The following is a 16,795-nucleotide window of genomic DNA, read 5'->3' as shown; positions in this document are numbered from 1 at the left end:
ACTATGGAATCAAATACACCACAGCCTGGGGCACATATTTGAGCAGATTCTAAAGACCACCGTTATTAGTTCGTTACCATACCTACACTAGGACAAATTGATTTTTTCACTAAAAGTTAGTCGATTTTTTTTTTTTCAATTTGGGCAAATGAGGCGTCTTCGTTAAGGTACTAGAATTATACATTTTAACACCTTTGACAGGGTCCATTCCACAGAGAATTATGAATTCAACTAACAGTAATTCGGTGCTTTCAATGAAACTTCACAACTCATTTGGCCGTGGTGAATATAGGTCCAGTCGCTCAACTCAGCCAAAGATGAAGGAAAACAATATTATGAATTTCTTTCATTTCAAGTACATCATTCCAATAACCAATGGGGTTCACAAATAGAGTTTCTGGAAAAAGTACCGTGAGTCGAGCGGCAGTAATTTTACACAACTGTCCTATTGTAATTATTCCTATGATCGGCATTCTTTCGTCGCTTGGAGAGGACCAATTAATTGCACCTGCTGTACCCCCCTAAAAGCCTGCCATTCGTAATGATAGTAATCTCATGTTACTAGATAATCTTCAGCTCACTATTATATATAAAAAAAAATCCACTTAAACAAGTACGACGACCTATCGTTTTTGATTCTTGTTATTTTATTGTTTGCCGAACTTCGGCGGCGAACTTCCACCGGATTAACTTCATTTGATGATCTATCGGACTGACCCAGAACTACAACTTCCGCATCGCAGTGTTCCTCTATAAAACTAGTAAAATTTGTTTGACAGGGACTGCTTGAACGGCCTTAAGGTGAACGAGTTCGCAACAATCGATCTCTAAAGCTGGGAGAAACAAGGGAATAGTGGATGACTGGAGATTTTTCTTATGTTTCCGCGAAGACATTGAACATATTCGCATACCATATTTGGGGGTATTTCACGGCTGCACGCCGTCATGGCCGAAAACAAACTCTCATTTGAAGTCTAACCCATTGCTTTAGCTTTATGATAATTATCATTTCTACGATACGTAATGCGGTAGAGTATGATAGAACAACAACTATGTACATATGTCATCTGTTCAATCTGCCAAATACACTATTATGTTCATTCACGTTTCTAGAACTGACATATCTACAATGTATATATATATATATAACTTCCATTTTTCTAGCCTGCCTTGGAGGTACGCCAGAACACTGAACAACTGTTATATGCGTATTTACCGTATTTTATCATAGGGGGACTTAGCTACCCATTTAACTAGCTATAACAATAGCATTGTAAATGTACGAGTAATACCAGCAACCCATAACATTTATTACGGCTCGATACCTATTTAGATACGCATCATATAGTAGTACGATGATGATAAAGGATCGTACCGATTAGATAATACCTTGAACATAAGCAATGCTCCGATCATTTTTTTTTTATCTCTATTTAGCTCTGTTCCGGAGAACGTTAACAATATGCTACCCGTTCCTGCAGCGTCCGTCACGCGTACACTATCACGAAGAATGAGCCACTGCCAATTTCTGTAGAAGTTATATATGCCGGTTTGTGCCTCATTGGTGATGGATTCAAATGGCTCTCTAATTATGGAGTTGATTATTAGTAGTATTAGTACTAGTTTTCTGCTATTATATATACACACACACATGTATATATACATATACGTATAGATGACACTTTCTCTAAAGAGTAATAGTCATAGCACGCCACTAATGCACACGTGACGAGCTGTTCTCCCCTCAGTGGACAAGTAAGGGGCGAAGGCTGTTTTACCAAATAAGTGTCAATCAATCGAAGGGAAACTGTCAGATGACGCTCTTGCAATCCAACACTGCTCCACCGCCAGTTAATGATAGCGATATCCACGTTGGCCGTCGTCCATGCGAAAATCGACAGGGCAGAGGTAGCAGGATTTTAGTACACAGGGATTCGTATTGCCGTATCGTGTGACTTTGTGCTTCACTTCCCTAGATCTCCTTGTTATACACAAAGATGCACTTACCTTTCTGTCCAACCATGTAAACACCTTCGAAGCATATTAGCGACCTTATACGGTGTTACCTCATAAAATATAGCCGCTCTTTATTAGCGTTTCGTCTGATTTATATTTCGAAGTATAGTAGTTTATAACGATATATACGGGCTGGCCACTGCACTGCAATCTTTCGTACACCCAATCTTTTTTGCGTTTCTCTAACAGGAGCCGAAGTTGAGGATCAGGTTGTTATTATTACTGGTATATATAGATAATGGCCGTAGGAACGCTGTTACCGATTTGTGTTCACTGCATGGAAGCAAGCATTGTTCATCCGGGAATGAAGTGATCCTGCCAATGCAATCATCACTTCGTTTGAGACTGCATCGTTTTCGACCTATGTGTGCAAGCCTCCTATTATTCGAAACTGTTATCGTGTTGACTGGATCGTTGGCCAGGTTCCGAACTTGAACAGGAATATCGGCCTTCCTTTGTTTGTTCCTGTGTGTAGTTCCACCGACCGATTATATACGTGGGACATAGCTGCAATGTGCTATTCAACTACTGTTGCTTAGATATTAATGTACTGCCACTTTTATGGGCATCGGTTTGCATGCACTATGCCCGACGCGCCACCCTGCATTCTATGACTTGTCCATCTCTTAAACAGCTCGGATATCCCGAATATGTATGTCTGTCTTTACTTAGTAATTTCTTATATCCCATTGTGTTTCACAGAAATAACTGCCATTCCCAGAAACCGAAGATGGAAACATATTTATCCATTTAGTAGCGTCTTCAGGGGAGAACCAAATCGAAGGTACGAAGCCTTAATAAACCTTCGATTCTCATTTGCATCGCAGTGCTCAATCAAGTCAACGTACTGTGCATAATCTTTTATAAACTGAAATTTCAAGTAGCGCCTTGAACATCATCATGTGTGTGCCTATTCTTCCGTATGTCTTTAGCAGTTGTCCTGTCTATTTGCTTTTCCTTTTTCTATAACAATGAAACGATCGTACTGGAGTATTACAACTGTTATAAAGAGGAGCATTGTCCTTTGCGTCATGTTCTATTAGGGGTTGTTGCTGCCACTGTTGCCCCCGTATTTATGGCTGGGTGTTGCGTACGAATTAATGCTGTTATTAAATGCTATCCCGGTATTGGATCCAGCCGCGTTAGGGCTACGCGGCGGTAGCGGATATGATGACGTTCGTTTCGCTGATCGACGCCTCTTTGGTAAAAGGCCGTGAAAACCAAAATACGCTCCGCCTGGGCCGCGCACCGACGATGACAATAACATCCGTGCGTTGCCCTGGGCCGGCCGTGCTGAAATCGCTGATCCGGGTGCTCGAAGATCTGATAAATGCTGTGCGTATCCGTCAGTTAAGGGCTGAAAACAGAGACATGGTTAAGCACCAAATATATTTGAAATGGTTAGAGTTGCGTCGGATAGAAACATCTGTATTATTTAAGTTATGAAGCCTAGATAGATTTTCGTAGTTTACGAACAATGCTGAGGGATGCTTTGCTTACGATGTACGATAGTCCTTTTCTTAAAAATGTTATTAATGATTTGTTGACCGTACACCGTAGTGTAAACCCGCCGTCCAGACCGCATGATCAAACATGGATGGTCCTAATGGATAAGCTCCTTTTCTGTGTGACGAAAAACTCAACAATTTCCAAAACTTCGACACACAAGGTAAAACTAAATGAAGCTCATGTTATTAGACTAACATTACCAATGGATTTTATTGTTGAGGTTAGTAAAGGTAAAAGCAACATTATTACTGTGCTTACTGTTGCCTGCGACTGAAGCTTTTTGGCAACCTTTCCTGCGATGAAAATTTTCTCCGGAGCGATCCCTAGTGCTGAATAGACACTAATGTCTTTCGCCGACCCATAAGCGGCATGGTAAATAATCTCCGCCTCGTTTTGCAGCTTACGAAGATAGTCAGTTTTGTGTTGTAATGGGCCCGTCGATAAACCCTCAACGAATGAGACCAATCCATGCGGGAAATTATGTTGTACCAACCAGGCCACGACCCTTCGCTGCTGCATATCGGGCCTCCCTAGAAATTGGAAATATACATACAATGAAAATAAGTTATGTATCTTGCACCAGCCTCCTGCGAACCACTTAATAAGCAAACATTTAACAAAAATAATAACAAATGTTATTCTATTACTTTTGTCGTATGTAAGCTTCTGTGAATCCGTAGGATTCGAATTTACGAGAGCAGCCCCACACTAATACTGGACGCAAGCATCGACGAGCTAATTTTTTGTGATCACGATTATTTAAATCCATCTGTGTCTTAAAAATAACGTCCGTGAAATGATCGCGGAAGCGACGTTCAACGACCATAGATAAATAATTAAAAGAAAAAAAAAAATGTAATTATTTTGTGTTAAGTTACCGCTAGGACACCATTTTGATGTGCGCCATGGTGTACCAACACAAAGCATTATCAATCCTTAGTAGATCTCTTAACAATGCTTGAAGGTGGCAAATTTTTCTAACATCTGAAAAAGTCTATCACACATTATCAACCAAAAATTATACTATATCATAACAGCTGTATAGCCCCCCATCCTAACTAGCCATATAGTCCCCATCTTGAATGTAATGGCCATCATGATACTACAAAAATATGGAATTATTATTCACAGTTTAAGAGACGATTCGAAATGGGCTTGGAAAGGGACTGATATTTTCCAAAGTTGAAGGGAACGTTATCCACACGTACGACCATAGCGAGTATATGCGATGCGATTTCTGCAAAAACGATTGCAAATGCTAAAGAAACTGAGCGCTTCTTAAAATTAGCTCCTTCTTCGTCGTCATCATCATTTAGCCCTCTGCAGTAGCTACTATGTGCAGTGTTTTTTAAATCCTTATTAAAAAAAGTTCCATTCTACGTGCACATGTATACAGATGGATGTTGAGTCACTCGATCTCTCGACTCGGCAGGAACACCCCGACGGGTGTGTGTTATTCTTGAACGATTAATTTGTTTCTTTTAGGTAAACAGACTGCTATAATCCGACCCTCTATAATCGACATACAGCTCTATATGCGTACCTGTGATATAGATGATTAAATATCCGAGTTCCTGCCAATGTCGGACGACATCTACGGCTCCTGCGCGCACTTTCGGATCCCGCCCAGACACCGAAACGGAAGCGGTGAATGATCCGTCGATTGAAAATACCACCGCTTCGGTTTTTGGCGGTACCACAGTTAGGAAAAAATCGACTGTGGTGTGGTCGCCCCTGTAAATTCGTCCAAACGAACGTTAAAATGCAGTATTCGAGTAAGTGGACCCCGCATCCTCAAACACACAGATTGCAAGATGAATGTTTTTGCAAGTTTTCGGCAATATCTACACTATATATGTCGATCAATGGAACAGAGACGACGGATTGGAGCCGTTTTTCTTGGCAATCTGGACGACCGTACAACTAGGGTGTACGATTTTGTGCTATTTAGCTGATCATCTGCAATGGATCAGGGAGATCGATTAAAAAAGCGCTCAATAATTTCGTTTCCGTTGGTTAGATCTACTTATGTACGTAGTACATACCTGACCACCATCTTGACGGGATGTAGGCCGCAGGACAAAGCCTTATCATGGGGAATGAGGAAACTGACACGTCCGGACTTGTCCGTCTGTTCTGTACCAAGAAGTGTCCACTCACCAGTGCGGGTATCCCGCATCACGTGGATATCCACCTGATATTCAATAACAACAGCGGATATCCGGTGAAGCAAAGTGAGCACCAACTAACAAGTAAGTCAACCGAACACGTGACCGCGAAAATTAAATTGTCCGCGATATTGGAGCGACGTGTCCAGCGCATACATTCCCTCGTCTACGACGATGTAAGGTATTCGATTTTTCATAGAGGAACTTCGAGGCTCTCTCATTAGAGCACTGTTCTGCGAAAAACAATTTCCTCACTTATCTGGCTCACTACACTGGTTTACTATCATATAGAAATGCCAACCTTTTCTCCGCTCAGATTGACCATGTCAAGCGGCCCATACACAAAGCGGGCAGAAAGTTGCTGAGGAGCTCCCTCTTTAACGATAACGTCGTTGGCACGATGGTTTGCGGTTACGTTCTGTAAGTGAAAGCATCCCAGACAGATGTAGCAAGAGAACTGATAAATGGCCTGCCAATATCAGCCTATTAGCAAGGATGAACCAAAAAAAAAATCAAAATTTGAGTAATTCTGCAATAGCTTCTAAAAAATCGAGTCCCTTGACCTGTCCGTACCTCGTGTTGCGTTATTAACAGTATTCCATAGAGCAACAATATTCGGTCGGATAGTTTCTCCATCGTAAGGTTTATTTTCGGGCACTCTGGTAACGTACAACAATTGCTCGAAAAACATTTTAACACGTAATTTAATCATCGAAATTTTACCTTGATCTTGACGGAAGTTCTCTTCTTATTCCATTTCTCACGGGGCTGTCCGGCCACAAATGAGAAAGTTGGCGCATCGCTATCGAGACACCGCTGTACAGAGTCGCATCTCACCAACTGTCGGATAACAAAGCTCGCCACGTCCGATGATTCCCAATACGATGCGTGGAATAGATGCGGAAGTGACTGCGCCGGGAAGTTGGCCAACCCCTCTGGACAATACAGGGCATAGTCGATACGTTTGTTGCCCCACCATCGGCTGCTGACTGCAGGACCGTATCACCACGACGATGAGAACAGTTATTCATATGCCCAACAATGCCAGTCAGCAGAAAAGATACCCCACGCGCATCAGGATGGAGAAAACGTTATTTTTTGGTTCTGATGAGCTTTCCGCTTGGCTCGGACTAACAGAGCGCCTTTAAACGACGCCGCAGTAAACAAGATAACTAAGAAATGAAGTGACGGACTCATGACTATGAGGTGTCGGACGCAAATCTTAGCTGAAGCTTGGATTCTTTTAAGTTACTAATTTACGCTGAGCGTTCCATTTAATGCCTGCGATGGTTATTATACTTCCTGCTCGTAAAAGCTTCTGAATTGGATTAAGCGGTTTTAGCCTTCACTAGAAAGAAAAAAGGAAAATGTATATTTGATAACAGCCAGTTATAAAGCAGAAGCTTTGATTAGTATGAGAAAGTTATAGCCATGGGAGTTCCAGAACGTCTAATTTCAACTACTGGATAAGGAACGGACTGACTTTTCGATAGGTGGCATTATTATTACCATTAGAATAGATCCTAGTGACACGCGGTTGTTGCGCCAAGCTTTATGCTACTCGTACCACACGACCAGCCATTTCTATACTACAAACATGCACTCTAACTGTCAGCAATTGCAATTTCATCAGATGCTCTTTACAGAGACTTGTATCCTCTAAAGCAATGTTACAGAAAGCTGCAGACAGCGTCGCTATTATTCCCAATTTGTACATTCTGCTATGAGTGCTCATCTGCTTGAATTTCATTTGCCTGGGCTGTTTATTTGTTCAGTTCTTTGTCTATGACAATTTAGTCTCTACAAATCAAGTTGAATTTTGTGCTTCAGCCAACATATCTACCTGTCAGCACCGAGATGCCAAACCCATTGTGTAGCAACGATGTGTGCACTTCAGAAGGTACAAGACAGCAAGCGGACGTTCTAGCGTACGTAATAGACGTTAGCTATCATCAGTGTTCATATCCGTGTTGCTTCCTAACACCAACTAAGGCAGTCTTCAGCTGTTACGTTCGGTACTTGATCGGGTGTGTGTGAGCGCCCTTCGCGCAATTCGGCAAATAAATCTGCCCAGTTATGCACGCTAGGCAGATGACACCGTTAGGTATAATCCTATCAATTGCAAAATAACCCAGCAAGATGAATCTCTTCGTTTTACAGTGGGTACAATCTAGGACGGGAAGAGGACAGACGCGTCTCGTCTTGCAGCTTGTTGCAGCTTATCTCATTGCAGCCATTCACAGGCAATGCAGCAACATTTACACGCCAACAATAAAAGAGTGTATCGCTTATCGTTATCACCGGGTTCTGTTAGAACCAACATTCTGGCAATCGAATCTAGTTGTCATAATATAGCAAATATAGCACGAGCATTTTGCACCAGCAGGTGTTTCTGTTCTCACGTGTTTGGATGGTGGATAATGGCACGACGGCGTCGGACAGGCCTGACATCGTCGATGAGATTGAAGCTTCACTTGTTCGGCGTCCACTAGGGCTCGGCGCTGGCGGCGTAGGTGTCGGAGCCTTGCTGCAGCAGGTGCTACCCCCACCGCCGCTGCCAATGCCACCGCTGCTTGACAATGGGGTCTCAGTGGCAAAAACCCCTGGGGTGCTGTTTCCAGTGATTGGCAGCGCCGGCGTCGATTGAAGTGTGCCAAATGGAGGTGCCGGTGTTGAGCTCTGACTATGCTGCGCCCCGCCGCTTCCTGTCGCTGCCGCAGTTGTATCGCTGAACAGGTGTGCGTGGCTCTGCATGAATTCCACTACAAGCGACGAGGTAGGCGGGGGGTGGGTGTTCGTTCGTTGTGGTAATTGATGTGTCATCAAGTAATGAGGACAAATTTAGTGCGAAGGCGTGACGGCAGTTTAAAGTTGTGCATGCATGAAACAGCAATAGCAGTAAGCGGTATAGTCCAAGTAATCGAACATATATAACACGTGTATATATATATATATATATATAGGAAAGTGTGTGCGCGGCTGATTAAAACAATGATATCAACCATAGGATCCGAGATTGAATATTCACCACATATGAATAGATGCTGAATAGCACCAAAATCGAAGTCGTTAATCAATAAAACAGTAATAAAAAGAATTATTAAGGGCTCTCCTTTGGACCAGTACTGAAGTGCGTGAAGTGTATTATTCATCGCGAAGAAATGTTAAAGAGCAGCATTTGCACATAACTGTGGAATATGGGATTTCAGATAAGTTGAAATACTGGCCGGTTTTTGGCCACCCTGTGGGTCGGCAGATTGACAGTGGTGCTAGGCGTGAAAAAACATACGCTTATTGCATCGGCGACTGCCAAATATTCACGCCGTTAGTGTCAATTTGTTTTTGCACGCCCCCTAAACGTTGTTGAAGCACTTGTATGTCCCAATACGTCACAGCCTTACTCAATCATTATTATACTAAATGACATAAGACGACAGTGACCCTACGTAGAACTAACGTAAATAAATAAAGCACATGTACATACACACAGCTTATATCTATACTATAAAATATTTACAAGGTACATTAACGTTGAGATCTCATAAGCTGACAAAGGCACTCGGACGGTGCCAACAGATGGACAACATATTAAAGTATTCTTTCCATCAATGATGATGACTAACATACAGTGCCCAATATAGTTAGTTCGCATAAATCGTCATTCCCTTTCTAAAGTGTGTAGCTCCTATATGTACTTGCCTTGTGCCGTGCACCATACTGTCTGGTGCATATGTATGTATAGATGCATGATAAATGAGTGAATGTTATTATATATTCCTAAGTAGTGTCTGTTTTTGTTAATTAGAGCAAATTGTGCTAGGTATATTGCGGAAACACTAAAAATATATAAAGATACTTAAGAAAAAGGCATTATGGATAAGATTACATTGGAGATGTGGCTTTGGCCGTATTGCAACGGTGAAGAAGAAAACACCGACTCCTTTTATAAACAGTGAGAATTCCCATCGTTCTGTTCAGAAAAACGGTACAACTTCAGTGTTATACAGCGAATAGTCCAACATAGAACTGCTATGCAGCAATAATTGTTTGCGTAGCTAAAAGGAAGGGAGGTATTTCGTCATAAGGAGAGTTGACATTCATGAGCGACAGTAATACATTTTTCCAAGTTTTATGCCCCGTACTTAAGCCATTGACCGTTGCCCCCAGTAATGTTATGTACTAAGATGTCTGAAAACACCGATACTCACAGAGATGTATAGGTTGGCCATCGCCGAGCGGATACTTCTGAAAGCGCGGCACGGTAACTGGAGGGATCTGGGCAAACTTGGCTGAAATCAGGGGTTCGACCCGGAGACCAAGAAGATCCGTCGGATGGAACAGATTGTAAACCTACGTGAAACGCACGAAATTAGGTAGAGCTTGAATTCGGACGAATGGACGTCACTTTGTTGCCATAGCCATCGCATCTTGTCTTAATGTGTTAGAAATTTTGGCAAAACACAAGTCAATTATCTGTCGTATCATAAGGCTCATGCCTTAATAAACTATTGGACAAATTAGCATACAGACATAGGACTAGCGGTTGCGACTAACACGAACTTATTATCTCTAGGACCGGTCAGGTCAAGCAAAGGAACACTGAGTTCGTGAATTACATCTGTATATAACGCTCAGTACGTGTTCGATTATCAGCATAATGAATCAAACAATACTTAGAATATTGATTAGATAGAGATTCTCACCTGCGTATTACCCGCTTTTACAATGGGCATTGCCTTGTCTTCGCCCGATACCATCTTTCGATAGCTAAGAATCAAAGCAACAGGCGAACCAAACATGAAGAGGTCCGACGGCTCAAACTCTAACCGGTTCTCACTACCTGTAGAGTTGCTTCTCGGTCGTTGGCTTGCGATTTGCGCACTAAGCAGCTTTTGAAATGAAGGGGCGTTGAAGAACCCAGCTCCCATCTGGCTATCTATGTCGCCTGCGAGTGCTGTCGGGTTTGCTAGAATCGCCGCCGGTGTAACACAACGACGTTCTCCTCCGGTGGCGGAGCGATCGGAAAGCTCTCCAGTACCCGCATCATTACTGATCGATATAAGCGGATTGCTCTTGCTCTCCTGCAGGCTCGTCTCACTGCCAAAATGTGATCCGCTGATGGTCAACTGGTTGGGTGAGCGCGACACCGCATCAAACGCCAGAATTGCGCCAAGACTATCGCCGATAAGGACCACCTGACCCGTGAAGCCCAGTCCTTCCGGTGACTTGAGAAAGTCATGGTAAACAGTGTTCACTGACATAATTGTTGAGTTGAGGTAGTCGACGTATTCAGGAGTAGACACTGCGAAAAGGGGCAGCGCTGCTATCGGTAGCGGGTTCTGGTTGTAACTAATGCCTTCAAACGAGGGCGAACTTTGGAAACTAAACGGACTCAGATTACTGAGTACAGCTAGTGCCTCAGCGCACATTGCTGGGCAAGCAACTAGTCTCGTGACTATACGCGATTGCAACGTGGGATAGTGCTGCTTAATAACGGCTTCGAGTACGTGGGCAAATGTTGCTACGTCCGTACTTTTCGGTTGACCCTGCTCAAGTCCGTGGTCGAGGATGTATCCTCCATGCAGCACAAGAACAAGCACTGACGTGGGGCAGATTAGTGCCATCTGGTGACCAGGCGAGGCGGCAGGCGAGGAGTGTCCTGAAGCCGTCGTCTCCAGGTGGGAGTGTTGAGCCCGCTCCTGGGTTCGCCTGATGTGCGATGGCGCAAAGATGCTCTCCTCTGTGCCACTACTGGCTGTAAAAAAAACGCAAAAAAAAAGAAAAAAATTCAATGAAGCAACAAAATAACGGAGTAATCGGTATCCGAATCAGTATGCAGTTAGTTGAAATTCTAGTACGGAGTTGATGTAATTATGATAGTACGTCAATTTATAGACTGGTAAGGTCATCTACTAGAAGAAAGAAAATAGCATGAATATATGTGTAAACAGTGGGAAGAAGAAGAGTGTGTACAGTTTGTTTTTGATCACAAATACTAACGAACTTCGGCTAAACAACGTTATTCTAAGTATGCATAAACATTATAGATTCGATAGAGAAGCAACATTCGTCGATCGAAAGAGATTCGTAACATTGTGCAGTATAATTACGCTTACTTACCCTCAGCGTTGTTTTGCACCATTTCAACAGAACTCCATTTTGCTAACGGACTATGCGATACATCTTGTGCTGCTGCTGCTGCTGCTGCTGCTTCTTCGAAATCCTCGGCATCGAAAAACTCTTCGCTTTCCGAGTCGGAATCACGTTCTATGCCCACCATTCGCCAGCTCTCGTCCCCGGGAGAGTGTAGCGTGTGTCTTGACCCTGATCGCAGGCCACGTTTCCCCTCTAGTGAAGGGCACACAGAGAGCGGTTTATGTATATTGCCAGCCTTTTGGTAGCTCGAGCCTGTGTCCTTCACATTACCGACGCTCTGGAGCTCGAGGGGCTCACTTGAATCGGCGTCAATTGATTTTAAATCCACATCCCCTTGGCTACCTTCCTGAGCTTCACCTTCGAATCCACCTCTGTTGGCGGTCGCCATCTTCCTAGCAAGTTCGGCTTGTGTTTCGGCCTCAATGCGCCGTACATCTTCCATGGTGAGTCCAAGCCACTCGTCCTGCCATGCCCACGCTTGCCGATGAGCCCGCAGCATGGTCTTCCGTAGAGCTAAAAATAAACAGGAAAAATCAATGGCTGCAGATTTTGTATCATAGGTACAGCAAGTTCAAAAAAATACAGAACGCAATTTTTTCATGAGCCCATATTCGCACGAACGACTTCGAAACGTGGTCATTCTGCTATTGGATTCCATTACAGTCCAACTGTATGGTTCCGCTGTTTATTTTTATTACATACCCTATTTGCCTACATGGAAATACGTTCAAAATTCTGCTGTTGCTGTCTGCGGAAACGAGGTTATTATAGAGATCACGCCTTTGCGCGAAGAAATCATTACAAACCACTCACCGACATCGTGGATAAATCGTTCGATCTTTGTTTGCATGCCCCAATATCGAAATTCCACTTTGCACAACTTGTAAGCACACATAATGGTTTTTCCTCGATGTTCATCAATCCAATTCTCATCTAGTGGACCCCGTTGGGACTTCTCCGATTTGTATATTGTCGGGTCCTCGGATTCGATATAATCAGCCGGCGGTAACTGATCTCGGACGACGTCAATCAGATCTGGAAGATTAGAATACTCGATTATGGGCTTGTATTCCTTCAGACCTCCTAGTAATTCGCGATAACAGAATACGATACCGAAGGCTATAGTGCGTTTTCGTGAGTGTGGCTTTTCAAGCTTTCTATAATTTTGCTCGTTATATTATGCATGCCAATGCGCAGCGTTTAATCTGTAACCTAACCTAACCTATTGTAGGTTTCAAACGATTCCGTTAATGCGGCCTGAGCTACCCTAAGGGCGCGTCGCATGTGTTAAGGCACTTTTGTTTTTGACTTACCGATTTGTCGATTCCGTATTTCATTTCCGCTGAGCTCAAACACGTTTTCCTTATCACCAGCATCATCAAAATACTTCGTCTCAATCTCCAATGAAAACCGATCGACAAAAGGACACGTGTACCTATGAGACGAATCACAAACAAAGGACAGATATTTTTTGGGGAGTTATTATCATATTATTTTTACACTTACATTACGCGCAATACAATACAAACAGACATTGTTGAATGATTAAAATTATCTGTGCAGTCGTTGATAGGGAATAACTTAGTTTACCATTGATGTCAAACGTAATGAAATGACCAGTAATACGTTCAAATCAACTGCAACTTTAAATAGTCGCTAAAAGTTTACTGTTATTATTTTGGTTGTCCAATGGTCCGGGAAGCAGAAGTGTAATGCGAAGATGATTCGTATTTTCCGTTTGGATGAAATGTCTGCATCAGTATAAGCTGGCTTTCCGACGCTATACTCAATATACATTCCAATTGCGCATAGGGATATTGCCATTTTTCAAGAGATTCGATCACCAACTCGTCTACTAACCTGGTCTTAGTATATGGATATGCATTCCATGCCTCCTCTTCAACGGTTAGAGCACTTTTTGGCACGAGACTCTTAAGCCATCCTGGCAGATGTGAGCCCACATGATAGATCTTGTGGGTGAATTGTCCTTGACCGCCAGGCCCATCTTCGTAAGGCTCATTGACGAATATCTCGACGCCGCTACCCGACCCACTACTTTCCTGCCTGCTCTTTTTCTGTTCACGAACAATAATCGATTACAGCATTGATCTGCTTTTTTCTTTGTTCATATCCTGTTCTTCTAATTGGGCATGCACGTTGCTACTACTACACGTGTTACTATACTATGCACACGATATGAATGCAAAGTCAGCGTACATCAATACAAGAACACCCGCAAACGATAGAGGAACAGTGGTACGCATAAGATATTCGAAAAGTAAGGACCTTCAATTTAGAGTAAACAAAAAAGCGTTGAGTACACAAGCACAAAGCGGTTATTACGGTGTCCCTGGAAAGTTTACATTCAGCTCTGCGACTGTCATTTAGCGAGACAAAATGTTAACGATTTTCGTTACTTATCCCAATATTCGACGCAGTGGGCATTTTTACTATATAATATCAGAGATACATTGAAAAACTATACTATCCTCAACTGCCTGTTTCATGAGATGCGAACCTTCGGTGCGTCTGTATAACGCAATCTAGTAAAACTCAGCGAAACCATACAGCAGACGCCTACACTGGCCAGCATGATCACTCGTTCACAAACAATGTACCGTTCGCCCATCCCGTCTTCGATCGGTACTACTGATTATCTCAGTTCTTGATCCCTTTATAAGATTCGATTTTCCAGTGTACATGTTATGGCAGCTGCGAATACGAAGAGCCCATCTTGCCGACGTAGAGCAACACATAAAGATGATCTATGGAGACAAACATGACGGTCGAACCAAAGAACATATGGGCAGCGGGAGGAAAACGGTCTGCATATTTAGAAGATTGAATTTTATAACGACGCGCATACACTCTTCTAAGACTGCCAGTCTGAGTGTAAATGGTAACCCTAAGACATAACAAGCAGATTTTACTCACGGCAATCATATACAGCTGAGCTATCCGGTACTCCTCGACAGAGAGTGGAAGCGGAATACGGTACTCCTTGATCAACATATTGTCGGCTTCCTGGATCAGCTGACGACCGATGCAAGTGAACAAGCCGCCAACCTATAATACGACAACGTCCGAAAGACACGATTTCCACTCCGATACCAATACGAATATCAGCGGTCGGCAGTTGTCAAGGGCGGTCTGGTTACCGCTGGTCTGGATCCGGTTCGCTTGTATTCCACAACCTGCGTGCCCGGCCAGCACGGTGATCTTTCGCTGGGTCAGCCACCCTGGGCTATAGTCGTTATTAACAAGGTGTGTTCCGTCTTTCTGACCTCCTGGGTAACTTTCAAGAAATCTCAGAGCGCTTATAGCTTCGGCCCATCCCGACAAATGATGAAGAGGCGCCGCCGGGCACCGCGATATATCTTGGGAAATCTTCCCGCAACTCAGGAATTTCTGCTATCTAAGGCAACAACAACGAAAACAAAGACAGCAAATGAATATGGAACAGTTTATTGAATAGTTTAATAGTTTGGAAATCCTAATCGGTAATACCTCAAGAATGGAAATGCTTTCAACTAAAAATAGGGCAAACGCATACGACAAGCTGACAAGACAACATTGATTTGCTGACGTATCAGATTTTCCAAATGGCCTCATACCTACCGCGTGCCGAATGTTCATTACTACAGATTCGAGCCTCGTGAAATGAAGAAGGACACCGTTTTTGACATATACACTATATATATATATAGTGTATGTGTAGAAAAACATTAAACAAACAACTAAATATAATTAAATATCAATTCCTCATATGTATATATGTACAGCAGTACGATCACTATTGTTAGCACAGTGATCATGGCAATGTTTATGCTATGAAAAAAAAACAAAATAAAGAGACAATATCAAATAAATTCAGCTAGAACTTTACCCTTATCCAACGGAACCGTCCGATTCAGCTTTCCTGTTTAGTATATGTTATAAAAAAAAAAAAAAAAAAACATAAAGAAGACTTCAAACGGGGATCCTACGTTATTTCACATTGATCACAGTCAGTAGCAGATTCCGCCACATTTCGATACAACCGACACCATGTCGAATCTGCACATTGTCTTAGACTCGTTCCGAGATTCTATCCAGCTCCGATCGATTCTTCTTGTCTTACTTGATGCATGACACAGAGTAGAAAAAATGCAAGGGTGCAACTCATTCGATTTACTCAGCGAACGACGTTTCCTTACGTCCTTCCCGAATTATACAGAACGAATTCGAAGATTATTGCGGTTACGACTCCGCCTCTTCGCCATGCTCGAACGCGTCACCAAGGAGAGCGTTAAAAGCTGTTGATACAGCGATAACAACAATAGCTATCGAGGCGACGTCCCGGATCATTACAAGCGGTTCCGGGTCTAAATATTAAACATCACGCGTTACGATAAGACCAGTAACAGTAGCAAAAACTAAAAACAGCAAAAAACTAGACTACCACCTGTGCGGTTCCGTATGACCAGGGGAAGACAATTTTTGTTAGCCGCGGCTGAGAGAAGAACGCTCCAATGAAGAATAGACAACAGGTTCCTTGTTTTCAGAGGTATCCACCGAGGGCGCTCCCGTCCAGCTATGCCCCTACCAGCCTAGGGTCGCTATATTACTCGAACTATTCCTAATCTTGCGTCTCTTCTGCTCATATCCTCTTAAAGCTGGTCAATCACGCTTGTAGTAATGCTTCGTTAGGGAAATAACACTATCCCACCGAGAGATTCAAGGGACTAAAGGTGCCCCAATTCTAAAAACGAATTTTGGATAAGTATACCTTGATAGACAGGGCCAAAGGTACGTGGCGACGGTGGTGATGGAGGGAAATATGGCCAGGTTTGCGGCGACAATGAGAGCTCGCTTTGAAAATGTTGTTTTACACACTAATATGGCTGTAAGAACTGACACCAAAAAACGAAAGGTGTGAAGGATGTTAGCGTTTTCTTTCGCGTAAA

The 16,795-nt window shown here is 43.0% G+C and overlaps 1 protein-coding gene across 3 annotated transcripts in view; it reads right to left on the bottom strand.

Moving 5' to 3' along the window:
- Nucleotides 1–614: 614 nt before the first annotated feature.
- The window catches only part of rdgB (retinal degeneration B), a 30,154-nt gene continuing 13,973 nt past the window's right edge, over nt 615–16,795 (bottom strand). The window contains exons 2-16 of one of the 3 annotated variants that reach the window (XM_022832013.2): nt 16,618–16,741; nt 14,784–15,264; nt 13,710–13,924; nt 13,163–13,284; nt 12,663–12,884; nt 11,814–12,362; nt 10,397–11,448; nt 9,902–10,043; nt 8,096–8,455; nt 6,417–6,682; nt 5,995–6,111; nt 5,571–5,719; nt 5,069–5,259; nt 3,784–4,055; nt 615–3,373 (exon numbers count right to left, since the gene is read on the bottom strand). In XM_022832013.2, coding sequence (XP_022687748.1) covers nt 3,056–3,373; nt 3,784–4,055; nt 5,069–5,259; nt 5,571–5,719; nt 5,995–6,111; nt 6,417–6,682; nt 8,096–8,455; nt 9,902–10,043; nt 10,397–11,448; nt 11,814–12,362; nt 12,663–12,884; nt 13,163–13,284; nt 13,710–13,924; nt 14,784–14,861 — 4,053 coding nt within the window. In that variant the 5' untranslated portion in view covers nt 14,862–15,264; nt 16,618–16,741 and the 3' untranslated portion in view covers nt 615–3,055. The remainder of the gene's footprint in view (nt 3,374–3,783; nt 4,056–5,068; nt 5,260–5,570; nt 5,720–5,994; nt 6,112–6,416; nt 6,683–8,095; nt 8,456–9,901; nt 10,044–10,396; nt 11,449–11,813; nt 12,363–12,662; nt 12,885–13,162; nt 13,285–13,709; nt 13,925–14,783; nt 15,265–16,617; nt 16,742–16,795) is intronic. The other 2 variants (XM_022832015.2, XM_022832016.2) reach the window with 2 other exon arrangements.

This window comes from Varroa jacobsoni, unplaced genomic scaffold (assembly GCF_002532875.2).
Source record: "Varroa jacobsoni isolate VJ856 unplaced genomic scaffold, vjacob_1.0 scaffold_367, whole genome shotgun sequence".
In the NCBI taxonomy this organism is placed as follows: domain Eukaryota; kingdom Metazoa; phylum Arthropoda; class Arachnida; order Mesostigmata; family Varroidae; genus Varroa; species Varroa jacobsoni.
This window is presented reverse-complemented; position numbering and strand designations above follow the sequence as displayed.